At 40.9% G+C, this 21,120-nt stretch overlaps 1 protein-coding gene across 2 annotated transcripts in view; it reads left to right on the top strand.

Annotated features, from left to right (window-relative positions):
• Positions 1–21,120, top strand: part of ABCB1 (ATP binding cassette subfamily B member 1) — a 106,031-nt gene that overhangs the window by 47,263 nt on the left and 37,648 nt on the right. For both annotated transcript variants that reach the window (XM_082662564.1, XM_082662565.1), the window contains 10 exons: positions 10,358–10,529; positions 11,802–11,915; positions 12,046–12,156; positions 12,569–12,694; positions 12,799–13,002; positions 13,694–13,864; positions 16,380–16,541; positions 17,367–17,543; positions 18,057–18,203; positions 20,713–20,820. In XM_082662564.1, the coding sequence (XP_082518690.1) occupies positions 10,358–10,529; positions 11,802–11,915; positions 12,046–12,156; positions 12,569–12,694; positions 12,799–13,002; positions 13,694–13,864; positions 16,380–16,541; positions 17,367–17,543; positions 18,057–18,203; positions 20,713–20,820 (1,492 nt within the window). The remainder of the gene's footprint in view (positions 1–10,357; positions 10,530–11,801; positions 11,916–12,045; positions 12,157–12,568; positions 12,695–12,798; positions 13,003–13,693; positions 13,865–16,379; positions 16,542–17,366; positions 17,544–18,056; positions 18,204–20,712; positions 20,821–21,120) is intronic.

A 21,120-nucleotide genomic window follows, 5' to 3' on the forward strand; every position in this document is an offset into this window, starting at 1 on the left:
CGATTCTTTTTATGGCTGAGTAATATTCCATTGTATATATATGCCACATCTTCTTTATCCATTCATCTGTCGATGGATACTTAGGTTGCTTCCATGTCCTGGCTATTGTAAATAGTGCTGCAATGAACATTGTGGTACATGACTCTTTTTGAATTATGGTTTTCTCATGGTATATGCCCAGTAGTAGGATTGCTGGGTCCTATGGTAGTTCTCTTTTTAGTTTTTTAAGGAACCTCCATACTGTTCTCCATAGTTACTGTATCAATTTACATGCCCACCAACAGTGCAAGAGGGTTCCCTTTTCTCCACACCCTCTCCAGCATTTATTGTTTGTAGATTTTTTTGACGATGGCCATTCTGACCGGTGTGAGGTGATACCTCATTGTAGTTTTCATTTGCATTTCTCTAATGATTAATGATGTTGAGCATCCTTTCATGTGTTTGTTTGCTATCTGTATATCTTCTGTGGAGAGATATCTATTTAGTTCTTCTGCCCATTTTTGGATTGGGTTTGTTTTTTTGATATTGAGCTGCATGAGCTGCTTGTATATTTTGGAGATTAATCCTTTGTCTGTTGCTTCGTTTGCAAATATTTTTTCCCATTCTGAGGGTTGTCTTTTCGTCTTGTTTATAGTTTCCTTTGCTGTACAACAGCTTTGAAGTTTCATTAGGTCCCATTTGTTTATTTTTGTTTTTATTTCCATTTCTCTAGGAGGTGGGTCAAAAAGGATCTTGCTGTGATTTATGTCATAGAGGGTCCTGCCTATGTTTTCCTCTAAGAGTTTGATAGTGTCTGGCCTTACATTTAGGTCTTTAATCCATTTTGAGTTTATTTTTGTGTATGGTGTTAGGGAGTGTTCTAATTTCATTCTTTTACATGTAGCTGTCCAGTTTTCCCAGCACCACTCATTGAAGAAGCTGTCTTTTCTCCATTTTATATTCTTGCCTCCTTTATCAAAGATAAGTTGACCATATGTGCATGGGTTTATGTCTGGGATTTCTATCCTGTTCCATTGATCTATATTTCTGTTTTTGTGCCAGTACCAGACTGTCTTGATTACTGTAGCTTTGTAGTATAGTCTGAAATCAGGGAGCCTGATTCCTCCACCTCTGTTTTTCTTTCTCAAATTGTTTTGGCTATTTGGTCTTTTGTGTTTCCATACACGTTGTGCAATTTTTTGTTCTAGTTCTGTGAAAAATGCCATTGGTAGTTTGATAGGGATTGCATTGAATCTGTAGATTGCTTTGGGTAGTATAGTCATTTTCACAATGTTGATTCTTCCAATCCAAGAACATAGTATATCTCTCCATCTATCTGTATCATCTTTAATTTCTTTCATCAGTGTCTTACATTTTTCTGCATACAGGTCTTTTGTCTCCTTAGGTAGGTTTATTCCTAGGTATTTTTTTCTTTTTGTTGCAATGGCAAATGGGAGTGTTTCCTTAATTTCTCTTTCAGATTTTTCATCATTAGTGTATAGGAATGCAAGACATTTCTGTGCATTAATTTTGTATCCTGCTACTTTACCAAATTCATTGATTAGCTCTAGTAGTTTTCTGGTAACATCTTTAGGATTCTCTATGTATAGTATCATGTCTTCTGCAAACAGTGACAGTTTTACTTCTTCTTTTCCAATTTGTATTCCTTTTATTTCTTTTTCTTCTCTGATTGCTGTGGCTAGGACTTCCAAAACAATGTTGAGTAATAGTGGTGAGAGTGGGCAACCTTGTCTTGTTCCTGATCTTAGAGGAAATGCTTTCAGTTTTTCACCATTGAGAATGATGTTGGCTGTGCATTTTTCATATATGGCCTTTATTATGTTGAGGTAAGTTCCCTCTATGCCTACTCTCTGGAGGGTTTTTATCATAAATGGGTGTTGAATTTTGTCAAAAGCTTTCTCTGCATCTATTGAGATGATCATATGGTTTTTATCCTTCAATTTGTTAATATGGTGTATCACATTGATTGATTTGCATATATTGAAGAATCCTTGCATTCCTGGGATAAACCCCACTTGATCATGGTGTAGGATCCTTTTAGTGTGCTGTTGGATTCTGTTTGCTAGTATTTTGCTGAGGATTTTTGCATCTGTGTTCAGCAGTGATATTGGCCTGTAGTTTTCTTTTTTTGTGACATCTTTGTCTGGTTTTGGTATCAGGGTGATGGTGGTCTCGTAGAATGAGTTTGGGAGTGTTTCTCCGTCTGCTATATTTTGGAAGAGTTTGAGAAAGATAGGTGTTAGCACTTCTCTAAATGTTTGATAGAGTTCACCTGTGAAGCCATTTGGTCTTGGGCTTTTGTTTGTTGGAAGATTTTTAATCACTGTTTTAATTTCAGTGCTTGTGATTGGTCTGCTTATATTTTCTATTTCTTCCTGGTTCAGTCTTGGAAGGTTGTGCTTTGCTAAGAATTTGTCCATTTCTTCCAGGTTGCCCATTTTATTGGCATATAATTGCTTGTAGTAATCTCTCAGGATCCTTTGATTTCTGCAGTGTCAGTTGTTACTTCTCCTTTTTCATTTCTAATTCTATAGACTTGAGTCTTCTTCCTTTTTTCTTGATAAGTCTGGCTAATGGTTTATCAATTTTGTTTATCTTCTCAAAGAACCAGTTTTTAGTTTTATTGATCTTTGCTATTGTTTCATTCATTTCTATTACATTTATTTCTGCTCTGATCTTTATGATTTCTTTCCTTCTGCTAACTTTGGGTTTTTTTGTTCTTCTTTCTCTAATTGATTTAGGTGTAAGGTTAGGTTGTTTATTTGAGATTTTTCTTGTTCCTTGAGGTAGGATTGTGTTGCTATAAACTTCCCTCTTATAACTGCTTTTGCTGCATCTCAGATTTTGGGTCGTTGTGTTTTCATTGTCATTTGTTTCTAGGTATTTTTTAATTTCCTCTTTCATTTCTTCAGTGATCTCTTGGTTATTTAGTGGTGTATTGTTTAGCCTCATGTGTTTGTATTTTTTTGTTTTACAGTTTTTTTCCTGTAATTGATATCTAGTCTCATAGCGTTGTGGTCAGAAAAGATACTTGATACGATTTCAATTTTCTTAATTTACCTAGGCTTGATTTGTGATCCAAGATATGGTCTATCCTGGAGAATGCTCCATGAGCACTGAAAGAAAGTGTATTCTGTTGTTTTTGGATGGAATGTCCTGTAAATATCAATTAAGTCCATCTTGTTTAATGTATCAGTTAAAGTTTGTGTTTCCTTATATATTTTCATTTTGGTTGATCTGTCCATTGGTGAAAGTGGGGTGTTAAAGTCCCCTACTATGATTGTGTTACTGTCGATTTCCCCTTTTATGGCTGTTAGCATTTGCCTATGTATTGAGGTGCTCCTATGTTGGGTGTATAAATATTTACAATTGTTATAACTTCTTCTTGGATTGATCCCTTGATCATTATGTAGTGTCCTTCTTTGTCTCTTGTGGTAGTCTTTATTTTAAAGTCTACTTTGTCTGATATGAGAATTGCTACTACAGTTTTCTTTTGATTTCCATTCGCATGGAATATCTTTTTCCATCCCCTCACATTCAGTCTGTATGTGTCCCTAGGTTTGAAGTGGGTCTCTTGTAGACAGCTTATATGTGGGTCTTGTTTTTGTATCCATTCAGCCAGTCTATGTGTTTTTTGGTTGGAGCATTAATCTATTTACATTTAAGGTAGTTGTCAATATGTATGTTTCTATTACCATTTTCTTAATTGTTTTGGGTTTGTTATTGTAGGTCTTTTCCTTGTCTTGTGTTTCCTGCCTAGAGAAGTTCCTATAGCATTTGCTGTAAGGCTGGTTTGGTGGTGCTGAATTCTCTGAGCTTTTGCTTGTCTGTAAAGGTTTTAATTCCTTCGTCGAATCTGAATGATATCCTTGCTGGTGTAGTAATCTTCGTTGTAGGTTTTTCCCTTTAATCACTTTAAATATGTCCTGCCAGTCCCTTCTGGCTTGCAGAGTTTCTGCTGAAAGATCAGCTGTTAACCTTATGGGGATTCCCTTGTATGTTATTTGTTGCTTTTCTCTTGCTGCTTTTAATATTTTTTCTTTGTAGTTAATTTTTGATAGTTTGATTAATACGGGTCTCGGCATGTTTCAATTTGGGTTTATCCTGTATGGGACCCTGCACTTCCTGGACTTGACTGACTATTTCCTTTCCCATGTTAGGGAAGTTTTTGACTATAATTTCTTCAAATAGTTTCTCAGACCTTTTCTGTTTCTCTTCTTTTTCTGGGACCCTGATAACTCGAATGTTGGTACATTTAATGTTGTCCCAGAGGTCTCTGAGACTGTCCTCATCTTTTAATTCTTTTTTTCTTTATTCTGCTCCCTGCCAGTTATTTCCACCATTTTATCTTCCAGCTCACTTACATATTCTTCTGCCTCAGTTATTCTGTTATTGATTACCTGTAGAGTATTTTTAATTTCAGTAATTGTGTTGTTTATCACTGTTTGTTTGCTCTTTAGTTCTTCTAGATCCTTGTTAAATGTTTCTTGTATTTTCTCCATTCTGTTTTCAAGAGTTTGGATCATCTTTACTATCATAACTCTGAATTCTTTTTCAGATAGAGTGCCTATTTTGTCTTCATTTATTTGGTCTTGTAGGTTTTTACCTTGCTCCTTCGTCTGTAACATTTTTTTGTCGTTTAATTATTATTATTTTTTTTTGATGGGTGGTGCTGTAATTCTGTCTTACTGGGTGTTTGGCCTGCGTCATCCAGCACTGGAGTTTGCAGGTAGTTGGATAGAGCTGGGTCTTGGTGCTGAGTTGAGGACCTCTGGGAGGCCTTACTCTAATTGATATTCCTTGGGTTCTGAGGTTCCCTGTTGTCCAGCGCTTTAGAGTCGGAGCTCCCATCGCAGGAGCTCGGGCCCGATCTTCTGCCGGAGAACCAAGATTCTGCAAGCTCACGGCACAGTAAGAAAAAAAAAAAAAAGCCTTGGCTATGGGGGCGGAGTTTAGGCGGGGTAGAACTTAGGCAGGGGTGGGGTTTAGGGTGGGGCGGGACCTAGACGGGTTGGGGGATGACGTTTGAGCATTTGATAGGGCCTAGGTGGGGCTGTGTTTAAGCTTGGGGCGGGGCGTCTGCCTAGGACCTGGTGGAATGGGAGAGGCATCACCCAAGGAGGGCTTCTGGAGTGTGGCGTTCTGGAGTTTGGAGGTAAGGCCCTGGAGAGGGTGTGTGGGTGGGGTTTAGGCCGAACTTGTGGGAGGGCGTCTCGGAGTGTAGAGGTAGGGCCCTGGGTGGCGGTGTAGGGGCGGGGCTTGGGCTCTGCGTGGCAGGAGGGAGGCTCCGAGGGCAGAGTATTAGGCCCAGGAGCTCAACAGGCTTCCCCGTTCCTAAGTGGTCAGGGAAAGAGCTGGCCCCGTTTACGTTACTTCGTGGCCCTCCCCCACTGTCTCGCCCCGGATCTCCCCCATTGCTGCTGGACCCCTAATGGTGGGTGGGTCCTGCTGGGTGTAGGAATTCCTCCCTTCCCCTAGCCGCCCCTCAGGGGTGCTGGTCCCAGAGGTCTGGCCTTTATTTTTGCTCCTCCTTTCCTCCTTCCCACTCCCTCAGGACCTGCGCAGCTGGAGGGGGCCTCGGTGGGCAGAGGATCAGGCCTCGGATCTCAGCAGGTTCCTGGGGGTCCAAGTGGCAGGGGAAACCTGGCCACGCTCCCTTTTGATCCTCTGCCCTCCCAGTGGTCCCCCAATTTCCCCCTTCGGGCGTTGGATCCGTTCCCCTCCCCCAGCTGCCCCTCAGTGGTGCTGGTCCTGTCCTGCCTCCAGTTCTCCTCCCCCCTCCCCCCACTCCCCACATCCTACCCGGGCGCAGGGGGTTCCTCCCATCCCCTTAGGTGTCCATGGTCCCCCAGGGGTGCCTGTTAGGTGCCCTTTTTGTGAGGAGACGCGAATTCTGCGTCCTTTTAGTATGCTATCTTGACTCCACCTCCTATACTCCTTTTTAATGCTACATAAAATAACAAAATTATAATACTTTATATTTTTAATTTTTATTCTTTTGGCTGCATTGGGTCTTCATTGCTTTGCACTGGCTTTCTCTAGTTGTGGCGAGCGAGGGTTACTCTTTGTTGCAGTGCGCGGGCTTCTCATTATGATAGCTTCTCATTGGGGAGCATGGGCTCTAGCCACGCAGGCTTCAGTAGTTGCAGAACGTGGACTCAATAGTTGTAGCATGTGGGCTCTAGGGCACGCAGGCTTCAGTATTTGTGGCTCCCAGGATTCAGTAGTTGTGTCTCTTCGGCCTAGTTGCTCCACAGCGTATGGGATCTTCCCAGACCAGGGATCAAACCCATGTCCCCTGCATTGGCAGGTGGATTCTTAACTACTGTGCCAGCAGAGAAGTCCCTATAATACTTTTTAAATTAATGGCATCCAAAATTTGAAGAACATAAGTTGAGAAGATATTATTATTAGCGATGAAAAACAATAATGATGTATGTGATGTAACCTGGGTAAGGAGGGAAAGGACATAACAGGAGTCAAGTCCAATATTCAGAACTTAGATAAATCTGATCATTTTAGTTCACTGAAATTTTAAAAGAATTGAGGTTTTTTTAAATGGAGTGCTTTAAGAAATTAGGTACAAATTTTTTTGTTGTTTTAGAGAAGATTTTGATTAACTTTTTATTATAAGAATAAGCAAATGGGCTTACACAGGTATATTCAAAGATTCATTTCAGGTGTAGAATCATTTCTTCAGAAGATATTAGTTACTGGAATGTATCTTTGAAAGATCATTCTCCTCTAGAGAACTGGAAGTTAGTTAGTTTTTTTTGTTTTTTTTTTTGCCGTACGTGGGCCTCTCATTGTTGTGGCCTCTCCCGTTGCGGAGCACAGGCTCCGGACGTGCAGGCTCAGCAGCCATGGCTTATGGGCCCAGCTGCTCCGTGGCATGTGGGATCGTCCCCGACCGGGGCACAAACCCGTGTCCCCTGCATCGGCAGGCGGACTCTCAACCACTGCGCCACCAGGGAAGCCCTGGAAGTTAGTTTTGCCTGAAGATCAAGAGTAGGCTCAGGACTGCCACCTGATGGCCTAAGGTTCTTTCCATCTTGCCCATTTCTTGAAAGTTCAATTCATTCAGCAAATTTATCCAGCATCTAACACACCCCATGCACTATGCTAGGCTCTGGGGATATTTGCCTTCGTGTTATCCCCAGTCAAAACAGTAAGGTGAAGAAAAGGGAAGGAAGGGAGGCAGGAAAGTAGTAAGGAAGATAAGAAAGAAATCATCAAAGACATGAATTAAATCTTGAATTTTTAAAATGTGCTATGAAGCAATCAAAGAGTGTGCCCATGAGGGTAAGGAGGGCAAATTTACTTGAACGATGATAAGGAAGGTATGATGGATGTTTGAGGTGGTTTCATGGAGGCTGGGACTTGAGGGATGAGGAAAATCCTGCTCTAGTAGGGGTAGGGATAGAGGAGTCTTCCAGATTTCCTGAGGTGGCAAAGACTTTGGTATATTCTAGAAAATATCCTAAGACTTGTGTGCCTGGAGTTCAGTTGAGTGAGAGGAGATTGAGATGAAGAAAGGCTGTTGAGGGTGGGTGGGGGCCGGAACAAGGGGACTTGCAGACCCTGGTGAGGAGTTAGGATCTAACTCTAAGGGCACAGGGAAGCGGTTGAGGGTTTTAAACAAGGGAGTGACAATCTACATTACTTTTTAAAACCATTTCTCTGCCTGTAATTGGTCTGGTGAATGTATGAGAGCTGTCAAAGATTTACTTGGAAGACTGTTGAAGTAGTCCAGGAGAAGGGTGATAAGTTCCTAGATTGAGGATTTAATTCGGAAGTAGAATTGTTAAAATTATCCTTAGACCAAATATAATTCTTCAGTTTTCTTTCTAGTTCTTGCTCTTCCCTTCTCTGCTTCCACATAGACAAGTAATTAAGGTTTTAGTCTGATTTTCTCTTGAAATTAGCAGGTATGGTAGGATCTCTCAGAGTCTCTCAGAATTTAGAGTGAATTTAATTCAGTAGTATACAATAGTTTTATTCTCCTTCATTTAATTATATTTTTCTCTCGTGTGTGTCTTGCATATGTTGACCTGTTAGTATTGATTTCTCTTTGCTTAGCAAAAATTGTTCCTTGCTCTCGTAAGGGGCTATTTGTGTCACTGATATATATTTTCATATTATTTAAGAATATTTTTTTCTAAATGTCATTGTTTTATTATGTAACTTTGCCCCTTTTAGGAAATCCTACATTATCATTTTCATACTAAAGCTTATAATGAATTAATGATTTTAATATCTGGTGTTATATGTGTATCAAAGCCTATGTAAAAGTAGTATTGTTTGTTTTTCCTGCTTCCTTATCCTCTTCTTTTCTTCCTTTATCTTTTCTGGCATCTAAATGATTTTCTTCCTTGTTTCCTCTGCCTGTGCAAAAGTTTCCTCTGGCTACTTGGGACACAGCATATCAGTGAAATGATTTCTACATTAGTCTTGGTAAGCAAGAACTGAAATAAAGGAAATAACAGGGTTTGACTCATAGCATTAAAGTTACTTAAATGTCATCATGTATAATTTATGCCTAGTAATACTTTCACATCAAATCACCTCATAAAGTGGGAGGGATGTATATCAACCATTGAAATACATTTCTCACAAATAATTTGTTGGTCAAAGATTATAACTGGCAAGTTTGGGATTTACATTTTTGGAGGGAGAAACTCTAATAATATATTACCATTTTATCACCATGAAGTTCTCTTTAAATTTGCTCTTTAGGCAGTAGTCATGTAATTTTCATTTGGCCATGCCTTTGGTTAACTGGTTATTGGTGAAGGAGTTTTTAAAAGGCATGAAGGCAAGAAAGAATGCATGCTCATATCTGAGCAAGGCTTGACCTCTGCTTCTACATTCTAACGAATGGGACAGATGCTCCAAAAAATAAATATAATACCACATAATATTTACATAGTCATGTGTTTATGGATCAAAGACCTCAAATATATACTCTGTATGGAAATAAATTCTTCCATGTCAACAATTGTGAGCTCCTCTTCCTGCAAGGAGTTGTGATTGAGAGGATAAGGACAGATTTAAAGCTCAATTATAATCTGTCCTATTTCTCTAATAATTTTACCATGATTCTATATTTGCAAAGATCCTTCTTTTTCTTTAAATTAGGGCCCCATTTGCTTATCTCCACATCTCTCTTCTTAAGGAAAGTAGCCTGCCATGTTCCTTTCAAATGAAGGTAAAGTTACAGAGGCCATCTCCTTTACTTACCTTGAATATCAGAAATTAACCAGTTTCCCAGGGTGTAAAAAGTACTTGAATTGCCGTTTGGGAGTAAGTGTTAAGTGATTAGAAAGAGAGAGAAATATCTGTCAGTGGACTCTAACATTGCTTTGGTTTTTGTTTGCTTCCTTGCTTTTGCCCTCTTTTGTGTATTTCCCTGTATATGCTGTAAGAATTATTAACAGGTGTTCTCCAAGTTTGGCTAATGTAGTGCAGATTTTTGTGCTGTGAACAGATTACAGGGTTATAGTACTGAGATCTTGATTTGCTCCGTCCTTGAGGCAGCCAGAAGGCCTTGGGTGGCCCATGCCACCAGGGAGAGCCCCTTCCTCCAGCAGTGAGTAGCCATGACAGGACCAACGTCGGAGGCATTGACAGAGGGGATGGGTAGTAGGCAATGTATAGAAAGGCCGAGGAAGGGGACACTGATACATAGTGATGGACTATTATATACTTTAAGCCAAATAATTTTTTCAGGTCAGTGATTTTTAAAATAAACATCTGTGGAAGTAAGATAAACTAGACAGTTTATTTACATGTAAAAAGTCTTGGATGGCAATTCAGAGCTCTTAAAATGCTCTCACACATGTATTTTCTCATTTGGTTCTTCCAGCAGGCCCAGGGGGAAGCAGGGCGGGGAGCAGACTTGATATTCAGAGGTTTAAAGGACTCACCTATATTGAGCACTTTCTAGCATTTTATCTTCATTTTATTAGTACATTTTAAACACATGCAGATTTTCAAGGGAAAACGCAGGTGTTTTCATAGCTTCTGTTTTGTCTTATGTATGAAACGATGCAAGTTCTGGAAGTTCGCTAAGTATTACTTCATTTATTTCACTATTGCCGAAGTCAGAGAAGGTGCTTTTTAGAACATCCCTCGACAAATTACTTAATTTCCATAAGGCCTCAGTTTTGTCTTCTACAAGAAGGGATTAACATAATACTAGCATCATGGGATCAGTGTGTGGACAAAAGGAGAAAATACATGTGAAACACCTCCCCCAGGCCGTGGCACATCCTGTGTACGCAATGACCATCATGCTGTATTGACCCGTTTCATAAGATTGATAGGTATGTGTGCTAATTTTTGTTACTTCTCCCAGGTACAACAAAAATTTGGAAGAAGCTAAAAGAATTGGAATAAAGAAAGCTATTACAGCCAACATTTCTATGGGTGCTGCTTTCCTGTTGATCTATGCATCATATGCTCTGGCATTCTGGTATGGGACCTCCTTAGTCCTGTCAGAAGATTATTCTATTGGACAAGTACTCACTGTAAGTGATGTTATATTAAGAGATGACTCACTATTAACATGCAGTGAAATTTCGTAGTGTTGGTTTGAGTGTTGGAGCATATATTTTCGAAGAATTATTAAATAATGCAAAGAATAGCGAGCAAGAGACTGGGATTTGATATCAGGCCGTCTTGGTTCAAATTCCGGCTCTGCCACTTAGTAGCTGTATGATTCGCTTCAGCCACCTAGACTTTTCAAGACTCTCTTACCTCTTCTGCAAAATGGAAATGGCAGGAATAAGATGCCATAATTTTTAGCGTTGTTGTAAAGGACTAACCGAGAACATGAGTAGAGAATCACTTAGCAAAATTCCTTCTATGTGGGCTTCCCTGGTGGCGCAGTGGTTGAGAGCCCGCCTGCCGATGCAGGGGACACAGGTTCGTGCCCCGGTCCGGGAAGATCCCACATGCCGCGGAGCGGCTAGGCCCGTGAGCCATGGCCACTGAGCCTGCGCGTCCGGAGCCTGTGCTCCGCAACAGGAGAGGCCACAGCAGTGAGAGGCCCGCGTACAGCAAAAAAAAAAAAAAAAATTCCTTCTATGTAAGTTGTTGGGTAATATAACTACTGTGTGATTTAGAAAGAAGTGAATAGTGACATTAGTTCCCTTTAACCCCTGAAGAAAAACGGTATCAAGTCTACCAATAAGAAACGGATTTGGGCAAAATGAAGAAAAACAAACAAAAATAAACGTTTCATCAGACCTCAAAGAGTATACAATCTGGTGGAGGGCAGAGAGACTCCATCTGAGAAAGAATGTGTGCTTTATACTTCACAAAATACTTTCATATGTACCGTTTCACTTGATACAAGAACATTAAGGTTGCCCGGTAGGGAAAATAGATAGAATCTTGCCTGTTTTTTGCAAATAAAGAAATTGAAGCCCAGAGATCTAGGAGAATCACCTGAAGACAGAAAGCCAGTCAGTGCTCAATCCAGGATTCAGACTTTGGGCTTCTGACTCTCATAATAGGGTTTGTTTCCACTGTACCCTACTGATGACCTGAACCAAAATTCTTGGCCATTGAAGACATATAAAAATATTCTAGTCATATAGAATTTATTGTTTCACTGAGCCAGTAAGACTAATTCAGCATTCTAAACTGTATAGTACTTCAACTTTAAAAATATTTTTAACAGCCAGTATTGATATGTTGCCTTTGCCATTTAAAAATTTAATTAGCGATGTTAGAAGAAGTATGAAAAAATGTACTAAACACTAAGTAACTTGATGTTTTTCCTTCACATTCCTCAGGTCTTCTTTTCCGTATTAATTGGGGCTTTTAGTGTTGGACAGGCATCTCCAAGCATTGAGGCATTTGCAAATGCAAGAGGAGCAGCTTATGAAATCTTTAAGATCATTGATAACGTAAGTCTGGGCTGGCCCTTTATCTGTCTAAAAAAGTTGATTTTCTTTATCACTTTATTCAACTCTCCACAGATGTCACTAAAAGTAGTTATTGTAACCTAGTCATCTTCTGAAATTTTATTCTGTTTAGAAACCAAGCATCGACAGCTATTCGAAGAACGGGTGCAAACCCGATAATATTAAGGGAAATCTGGAATTCAGAAATGTTCACTTCAATTACCCATCTCGAAACGAAGTTAAGGTACAGTGATAAATGATTAATCAGTGATTCAACAATGTATTGGATGAAGCGTGTCTGATACTTCCCTTTAGAGATTGTTTAAAAAAAATGTATGTTTAAACCTAGTTTTTTTTTTTCGTTTTTTTTTTTTTTTTTTTTTTTGCGGTACGTGGGCCTCTCACTGTTGTGGCCTCTCCCGTTGCGGAGCAAGGCTCTGGACACGCAGGCCCAGCAGCCGTGGCTCATGGGCCTAGCCGCTCCGTGGCATGTGGGATCTTCCCGGACCGGGGCACGAACCCGTGTCCCCTGCATCGGCAGGTGGACTCTCAACCACTGCGCCACCAGGGAAGCCCTTAAACCTAGTTTTGAATTGAGTTCATAGTCTCAGAATCTGTGTTTTGCCTTTAAGTTTATTTCTTATTCATCATGATAGATCTTGAAGGGCCTCAACTTGAAGGTAGAGAGCGGGCAGACGGTGGCACTGGTTGGAAACAGCGGCTGTGGGAAAAGCACGACAGTCCAGCTGATACAGAGGCTCTATGACCCCACGGAGGGCGTGGTGAGATGACTTGCTGAACTAGGTGCTGCGGCACTGAGTTACCTTTGCAGATTATACGTCACAAGTCTGCAGTGTGTGAATATCACACCTACTTTTTATTTCAGATCAGTATTGATGGACAGGACATCAGGACCATCAATGTCAGGTATCTGCGGGAAATTATCGGTGTGGTGAGTCAGGAACCTGTGTTGTTTGCTACCACCATAGCCGAGAACATTCGCTACGGCCGTGAAAATGTAACCATGGATGAGATTGAGAAAGCTGTGAAGGAAGCCAGCGCCTATGACTTCATCATGAAACTGCCTAATGTAAGTCCTTCTCGATCTTTGTCATGCTAGAGGGTTATAAAATGCTGGCCTGATGCATAGGAAGTTAGGAAATGACTGTAAACTGGAGGAACCTCCTAAGAAGGGAAATCAAGATGACTTCAGATTTTAAAACTCTAGCAGCATCAACTAGTAGTAGACATACATATTTTTTTTAATTAAGGTTGGTTATTACTAAGTTTAAGGAACTGGACCATACTTCCTGTGAGGCTTGGGTTGTTTATGGGATTGCTTGCCATCTTTTTTTTTTTTTTTTTAATAAATTTATTTATTTTTTGGCTGCGTTGGGTCTTCGTTGCTGTGCGCGGGCTTTCTCTAGCTGCGGCGAGCGGGGGCTACTCTTTGTTGCAGTGTGCGGCTTCTTATCACGGTGGTTTCTCTTTGTTGTGGAGCACAGGCTCTTGGCACGTGGGCTGCAGTAGTTGTGGCATGCGGCCTCAGTAGTTGTGGCTTGCGGGCTCTAGAGCGCAGACTCAGTAGTTGTGGCGCACAGAGCTAGTTGCTCTGTGGCATGTGGGATCTTCCCGGACCAGGGCTCGACCCCGGGTCTCCTGCATTGGCAGGTGGATTCTTAACCATTGCGCCATCAGGGAAGTCCCTGCTTGCCATCTTATAATCTGAGCTGAGATAGCTTATTCTGTTGCTTAATCCTCCTGTGGTTTCTGTGTTGTAGAAATTTGACACCCTGGTTGGAGAGAGAGGGGCCCAGCTGAGTGGTGGACAGAAGCAGAGAATCGCCATCGCTCGGGCTCTGGTTCGCAACCCCAAGATCCTGCTGCTGGATGAGGCCACCTCAGCGCTGGACACTGAGAGCGAAGCAGTGGTTCAGGTGGCCCTGGATAAGGTGGGTGAACCTCATTTCAAACCTAGCTGATTTATAAGCACAAGAACATTCCATTGTTAATTCTTAATGTTTAAAAAAAAATCTCTTCTAAAGTGATTCTTAAAGCTATTAAAACCATCAAGCCTCTTTGCATCTGTTTGTTTAACTTCTCTCTATTTCTCTGGTATTTTTTAGGTAGCGATGAATAAGCTTTCATTGAAAGATACTTGCAAATTTTTTTTTTCCTTTATTTTTGGCTACATTGAGTCTTTATTGCTGTGCATGGGCTTTCTCTAGTTGCAGCGAGTGGGGGCTACTCTTTGTTGTGGTGCGTGGGCTTCTCATTGCGGTGGCTTCTGATGCAGAGCACGGGCTCTAGGTGCGTGGGTTTCAGTAGTTGTGGCATGCGGGCTCAGTAGTTGTGGCACACAGGCTTAGTTACTCTGCAGCATGTGGGATCTTCCCGGACCAGGGCTCGAACCCTTGTCCCCTGTGTTGGCAGGTGGATTCTTATTGTGATCTTGAAAACTTATTAGCCTTAGCGATGACCCTGTTATTTAGGTTTTGTGAGTTTTCGTTGTTGTCAACAAGAGGAAGGTTTACAGTTTCCAAGATGTTAGATGCCTCTTGAAGACTCTGTGGGAAATGAGAAACCTCTTATCTTCAGGAAAGTGCCGGAGAGCTGCCGATGTTGGAAACGTACCTGAGCCATGAAATGTCCTTGACCATCAACAGAGTTTGACCTTCCAGCAGTTCTCGAGTCTGTGTGACTCATTCACCAGTTTGGACTTGAGTGCTCGTGCTGTGCCAGGCACTGTGCTTGGTCTCTGGTGTATGATGGTAACCAGGCCAACTCTGTGAGGACAAGAAACGGGGAAACCTTTTAACCCATAAGTGCTCCAAGTTGAAGTGTCCCAGTAGAATTCAAAGATGAACTCACAGGCTTCCCTGGTGGCGCAGTGGTTGAGAATCCGCCTGTCGATGAAGGGGACGCAGGTTCGTGCCCCGGTCCGGGAAGATCCCACATGCCGCGGAGCGGCTGGACCTGTGAGCCATGGCCGCTGAGCCTGCGCTCCGCAACGGGAGAGGCCACAGCAGTGAGAGGCCCGCGTACCGCAAAAAAAAAAAAAAAAAAAAAAAAAGATGAACTCATATTTGCTTCAGTTCCTCTTCTGTGTAATAACAGAACAACGCTGTTTCTCTAAACATCCTGTCAGAGTGCGTAATAGATTGTTGAGAGAAGAAAAAGCAGGTCACTAAAACTTCTGTGAACCAAAATAGAAAGAGATGGGATTGTGGCTGCGTTTTCCCCCTTCACTTTGCTTATCTATAATGTCACATCTGTATTTTATAATTCTACCATGGCACTATGTATTAAATTATAAATAAAATGAATTTAGAAAGGTTGCATTTAAAAATACCTTTTCTTTAGCATGCACATTTTGGGGGGGAATACCACATCCCCGACTTTTGAAAACATCCGTGGAGCTGATCCGTTGTCTTCTCTACTTTCTAGTTGCTACCACCTAGAGAGTATTTTTCTGACATGTATTTTTTTTTTCTTCTCAGAGTTTTTCACTTCTCTTTTTCATACTGATCCTGATACCTTTTTTTTTGTTAGCTTGTTTTGAGAATTTTATTGCTAGTTCCTGGAGAGAAATATAGAGTAACAAACGTTATAAGCACTGGGAGTTACAAAGGTTAAAGAAATCTCAGGCGAGTTCTAGTTCTCTGGCTCTGTTCCATATGAAAATAAAAATGAGATTGGGCGTTTAAACATTTCCATAGCTCTTCAGTTTTCCATAATGCTTCTCCCTAGGAATAAGAATCATTTATTAAGCATTTACTGTATACATCACAGTGCTTCCTGTGCATTGTTGTATTTAGTTATCACAACTACTCTAAAAATTAGCACTATATTATTATCCCCATTTTATATATGAATAAGTTGAGCCTCACACAGGTTAAAAGATTTGTATAAACTCCTGGAATTCATAAATGGCAGAACGAAGATTTGAGTTCAGATCAGTACAACGCTGAAGTCTGTACTTTGTTGCTTCACATTATTTGTCTTGATCATCCAAATGTCCTGTGAGATAGGACATGGTGATTCCCAGGACTGATGCTAGCTCGTATGCACCAGTATAGCAACTGGCCTGTACCTGCTCTGATTGACCAATTCTTGGGCTGTAGGGTGTTTTACTTTATATAAGCCCCTGATGATTACTATAAACAGGCTACGAGAGGTTGAGTTAAAATACTTAGAGGCTTACATAATATTAATATGAGACTATCATATTTGTGTTTATAGTTATAATAGAACATCATTTTATTTTATTTTTATTATTTTTTAATTTTTTTTAGAATATCATTTTAAACCACTAACTGTACATTTACTGAAGGCAGAGACTATCTTATATAGCTTACACAGTTTTACAATATCCAAGGCATTGGCGGTCAGTAAATATAACTTGAATTAATGAATTTTTCCAGATAGTTGTTCCTGTATTCCAAAACCAAATTTTTCTCTCTTTAGGCCAGAGAAGGCCGGACCACCATTGTGATCGCGCATCGTTTGTCCACAGTTCGTAATGCTGATGTCATTGCTGGTCTTGATGATGGAGTCACTGTGGAGAAAGGCAGTCATGATGAACTCATGAAGGAGAAAGGCATTTACTTCAAGCTTGTCACAATGCAGGTATAGTGTAACTCTAGCATTTTCCTAAAGCACGATATGTTAGGCATAAGCTGATTTTGCTGTGTTCAGTGCTATAAATAAATGTTACCGTTGATTATCTTGAGAAGAGGGAGAAAATACTTGGGTGGGATTCAGGATCCGACCAGTGTTTTTTAGAGGTTTTTTCTCTCTCTTGAAAGGAGGGAACATAAAGAAGGATAATTAGAGAAAAGTAAAGTTAAAAAAGGCTTAAAGGTGAGCTATCCGCTCAAGTAGCCACTAGCCACATGTGGTTATTGAACACTTTAGCGGTGGTTAATCTGAATTGAAGTGTTTGTAAGCTGAAAATGCATACCAGAGTCCAAAGACTTAGACTTAGTCTACCAAAAAAAAAGCAGGATATCTCAAAAAGTCTTTACACTGATGACATGTTGATCTAATACCTTGGGTACATTAAGTTAGATAAAATATATAATTAAAATTGATTTTACCTCTTACTTTTTTTCGCATGGGTACTGAAAAAAATTATGGCTCACAATATGGTTTGCACCGTATTTCTGTTGATAACACTGGTCCAAAGCAAATATGATTGACCCTAAAACACCCACAAAAAGTATATGACTAGATACATGGAACGGATGCCATGTTGTTTCAGCATATTTTCTGAGAATACTCATTTAGTGGTTTTAATTTTCAGATATAATCACACCAGAAAATAGCAGTTTAATTTTATCCTTTTCCTATACAGACTTAAATTGCCATTTCCTTGATATTTGCCGTTAAGCGATTAGTTTTTGTTGGTTAACTGAGCCTAACCAGCTTATGCACATTTCTTATTTATTTTAGACAAAAGGAAATGAAATTGAATTAGAAAATGCAGCTGGTGGATCCGAAAGTGAAATTGATGCCTTGGACATGTCCCCCAAAGATTTAGGATCCAGTCTAATAAGAAGAAAATCAACTCGCAAGAGTATCCGTGGACCACAAAGCCAAAACAGAAAGCTTAGTACAGAAGAGACTTCGGTACGGAGGAGGCTGTGGACTTATGTCTTCACCAGTGGGCTAAGGCTGGGATACGAGTGGGAACAAGAAATGGTTATCCAGAATCCTCCTGTCCTATCCCCTAGCCTGTTCCACAAATCCAAATCTCAACATTTTAGACTCAAGTTGGAATTTATAGGACAAGAATTTTAGAATTAGAATTTATAATGTAAAGAGATAGATTACAGTGGGTCTTCAAACACAAACATTTTTGTTCTTTCATCCTTACTTATAAATATACTTGTCACGTTCCAACTGTCAGGTCAGACTTAAATGTTTATGGAATCATTTATTTTTAAGAAATAAAGGAACGATATAACAGAATCTGTCAGCACTTTTTTTTTAAGGTAAATAGCCATCAGTTGATAAGGAAGTAAGAAAAAGATATATTCATTTAAAAATTTTTCTGCATACAGAAGAACTGTACATCAATTAAATCAGTTAAGTATCAGTTCTTTTCCTGACGAGTTTGTTGTATTATTTTGTGTTCTCCAGGATGAAAATGTACCTCCAGTTTCTTTTTGGAGGATTCTGAAGCTGAATATAACTGAATGGCCTTATTTTGTGGTTGGTATATTTTGTGCCATTGTAAATGGAGGTCTGCAACCAGCATTTTCAGTAATATTTTCAAGGATTATAGGGGTAAGTGTTTATGTCCATTTTGGAGATTTACTTGTGAGTCCTGACTAAAGAATGAACTGTTTGTGTTTGTAACTTTATACAGAAACGACAAAAACATGCAGCTCACCTTCATATGACACTAACCAGCTTGTAGATGTAGGAATAGAAGTCTTGTTTGTGATAGGAGAACTAATTTTTCAAAGCTTCCTTGGTCGTGGCATTTGCTTTCTATCCTAGGGCCCTGGGAATGAGATCCCTGAAAAATAGTCCACGAAACTGACTAGGTGACTGTCCCCTACCTGCCGTCATTGGACTCTGAGTCCAATGGAACTGTCCTATTGCCAGGGTGCGAAGAGACTTCCTCGTATGTTCATCACACTGGCTCAAGACAGAGCTGCTCTCTGACTCATGTGCTTGTCAGGACGTAAGCAGGCTGAGCGCTGGGCCTCTGTGAGATGTCCATCCCACGTGTTAAGAGGAAACAAATGGGACGGCTTCCAAAAGATGCAGGCTGACAGATGCCGGTTGCACCTGCTTTTCATTTCGGCATTTTCAACAAAGAAGTTACAATCCGGGCAGGAGTGCCCTCTGTTAATGACAGATGTTCAGACAAGCTGAGGACACCTTTGCCATAACTGCTAGAAACATTGTAGAGAAAGAGATGGATCACTACACAAAATATAGACCAAACGCTAACTTTTGATTATATTAAAAGATACATAAATATGCCGGTCCACCTATGCCTGGCTAACTTATTTCCAGTTGGCGTTCACATGTTTGATGTAGTCCTTCAAGGAATATCTTCATTGTCTGCTTTGTGCCACGTACTGTTCTGCGTGCTGAAAAAGTACCAGGAAAGGGAGGAAGTGTCTGATTCCATGGAGCATATGTTCTAGGCCAGGGGTTAGCAAACTTTGTCTGTAAACGCTAAGAGAGTAGATATTTTAGGCTGTGCAGGCCAGATGGTCTGCGTTGCAAATGCTCCACCTTGTCATTGTAGTGCACAAGTAACCATTCAGAAGCAAAGAAACATGGTTGTGTTCCATAGCCACCATAGATTGGCTGGGGCCAGTCCCTGTTCTAACATTTGTCTTGCAGGCACAGAGGTAGACAGTGGCATCATCAGGGAAAGAAAAGGAATTGGATTAGTTAGGAATAGGTTTGGCTGTGTATAACAAAAACTTACAAATTTTAGGTTTTCCTCATTCCTCGTGTAACAACAGACCTGGAAACAGGTGGTCCAAGGCAGACGTATTAACTCCTAGATATTGGGTAGGGAACAAGCTCTCTGCCTCATTGAAGGTTTGTAACACAGAATTTAGGATTGTGGGCTCTGAGTTAGATTGCTTGGGGGTATAGCCTTGGGTCATCACTTGGTGGCTGTGTCACCTTGAACAAGTTAATTAACTTCTCTGTGCTTCAGTTTCCGTCTATGTAAAATGGTGATGATAACAAACCTCAGGAGGTGGTTGTGAGGGTAAAGGATAGTATACATGAGTTTGTTTAGAATAACGCCTGGCACAGAGTAAGAGCTCACTGATTGTTAGGTCTTTTTTTTTTTTTTTTTTCTTTTGTGCTCTGCGGGCCTCTCACTGTTGTGGCCTCTCCCGTTGCGGAGCACAGGCTCCGGACGCGCAGGCTCAGCGTCCATGGCTCACGGGCCCAGCTGCTCCGCGGCCTGTGGGATCTTCCTGGACCGGGGCACGAACTCGCGTCCCCTGCATCGGCAGGCGGACTCTCAACTACTGCGCCACCAGGGGAGCCCAGGTTTTATTTTTGTTGGAATGACTAATCAAGAAAAATTAATTTAACTTCTTCCAAAAAGCTTTTTTTTTTTTTCCTTTATAAGGGATAAAGCTGTCTGGGTTGGCTTAGGAATATGGCTCTCACAAGACTGATTTTGGCCCACTGTGAAGGGAGGTGATTTTCTTTCCCTGTGGCATGGTTATTTTCTGTACTTGAAGCCCAGGGCATCCTGTAAGCTCTTCTAACCCAGGTCTCCACATGTGGTTCTAGGTCAGCTGGCTGCAGTTGCCCACTGGCTATCTAACTGGCCATCCTACAGAGGCTGGCTCAAGGAACCGCCTTTCTTTGGAGAGGCCTGGGCTGAATGAATGAGCACCTTTCCTGGGTTCACCGAAACCACATCAGCAGATGTGTCTCCAGACACCTTGGGACAGTTCGAAATGTCCAACTTGTAAAACAATAGATCGACACACAGTGTAGTTTCCCGTCAAAGGAAGCAGAGAGTATTTGTTCCCAATTCTGCTGTGGTGGGTGTGGCGCCCCCTTGTGGCACTCTTACTCCAAGAAGTAGTATGAGCAGAAAAAGAGCTGGATAGACTGATGAATGACAGGCCCACTCTTGGTCCCCAGGGAAGGCAGAATATGTCCCCCTTTAGGGAAGCCAGCCTGACCTCCCCATACTAAGGCTCCCTTGACCCCGAATACTCTGCTAGATGCAAAATGGGTCAGACTTTGAATGATTTCTTCAGTGGTACTGAAAACCCTTTAAATATTTTCTTGACAGGTTTTTACCAGAGATGACGATCCTGAAACCAAACGACAGAATAGTAACTTGTTTTCACTCTTGTTTCTAATCCTTGGAATTATTTCTTTTATTACGTTTTTCCTTCAGGTAAGTGTCTACATTTTCACTTTGAGAAATGTACCATTGTTCAACTGGGGGAATTTATTAAACATCTGTGTAATAACTTGCCTTTTAGCAGAATTGCTCCTCTAGTTGCTGGGCTGTTAGCAGCCACTTGCTTTGACATTTTTAAAACAAAGATGTTTTGCTTCCTCTGGCTCCCTTGCTTACTTCCTTCCCACCTTCTCCTCCCCCAACTGGAAATGTTAATGAAGTCAGAGGGAGCAGAGAGTATTTGATCTAAGCTGGTGACTGGAAATGAAAGCTAATGTTGACTTAAAAAAATGC

Source organism: Grampus griseus, assembly GCF_964374135.1.
Source record: "Grampus griseus genome assembly, chromosome: 9".
NCBI classification, from domain to species: Eukaryota; Metazoa; Chordata; class Mammalia; order Artiodactyla; family Delphinidae; genus Grampus; species Grampus griseus.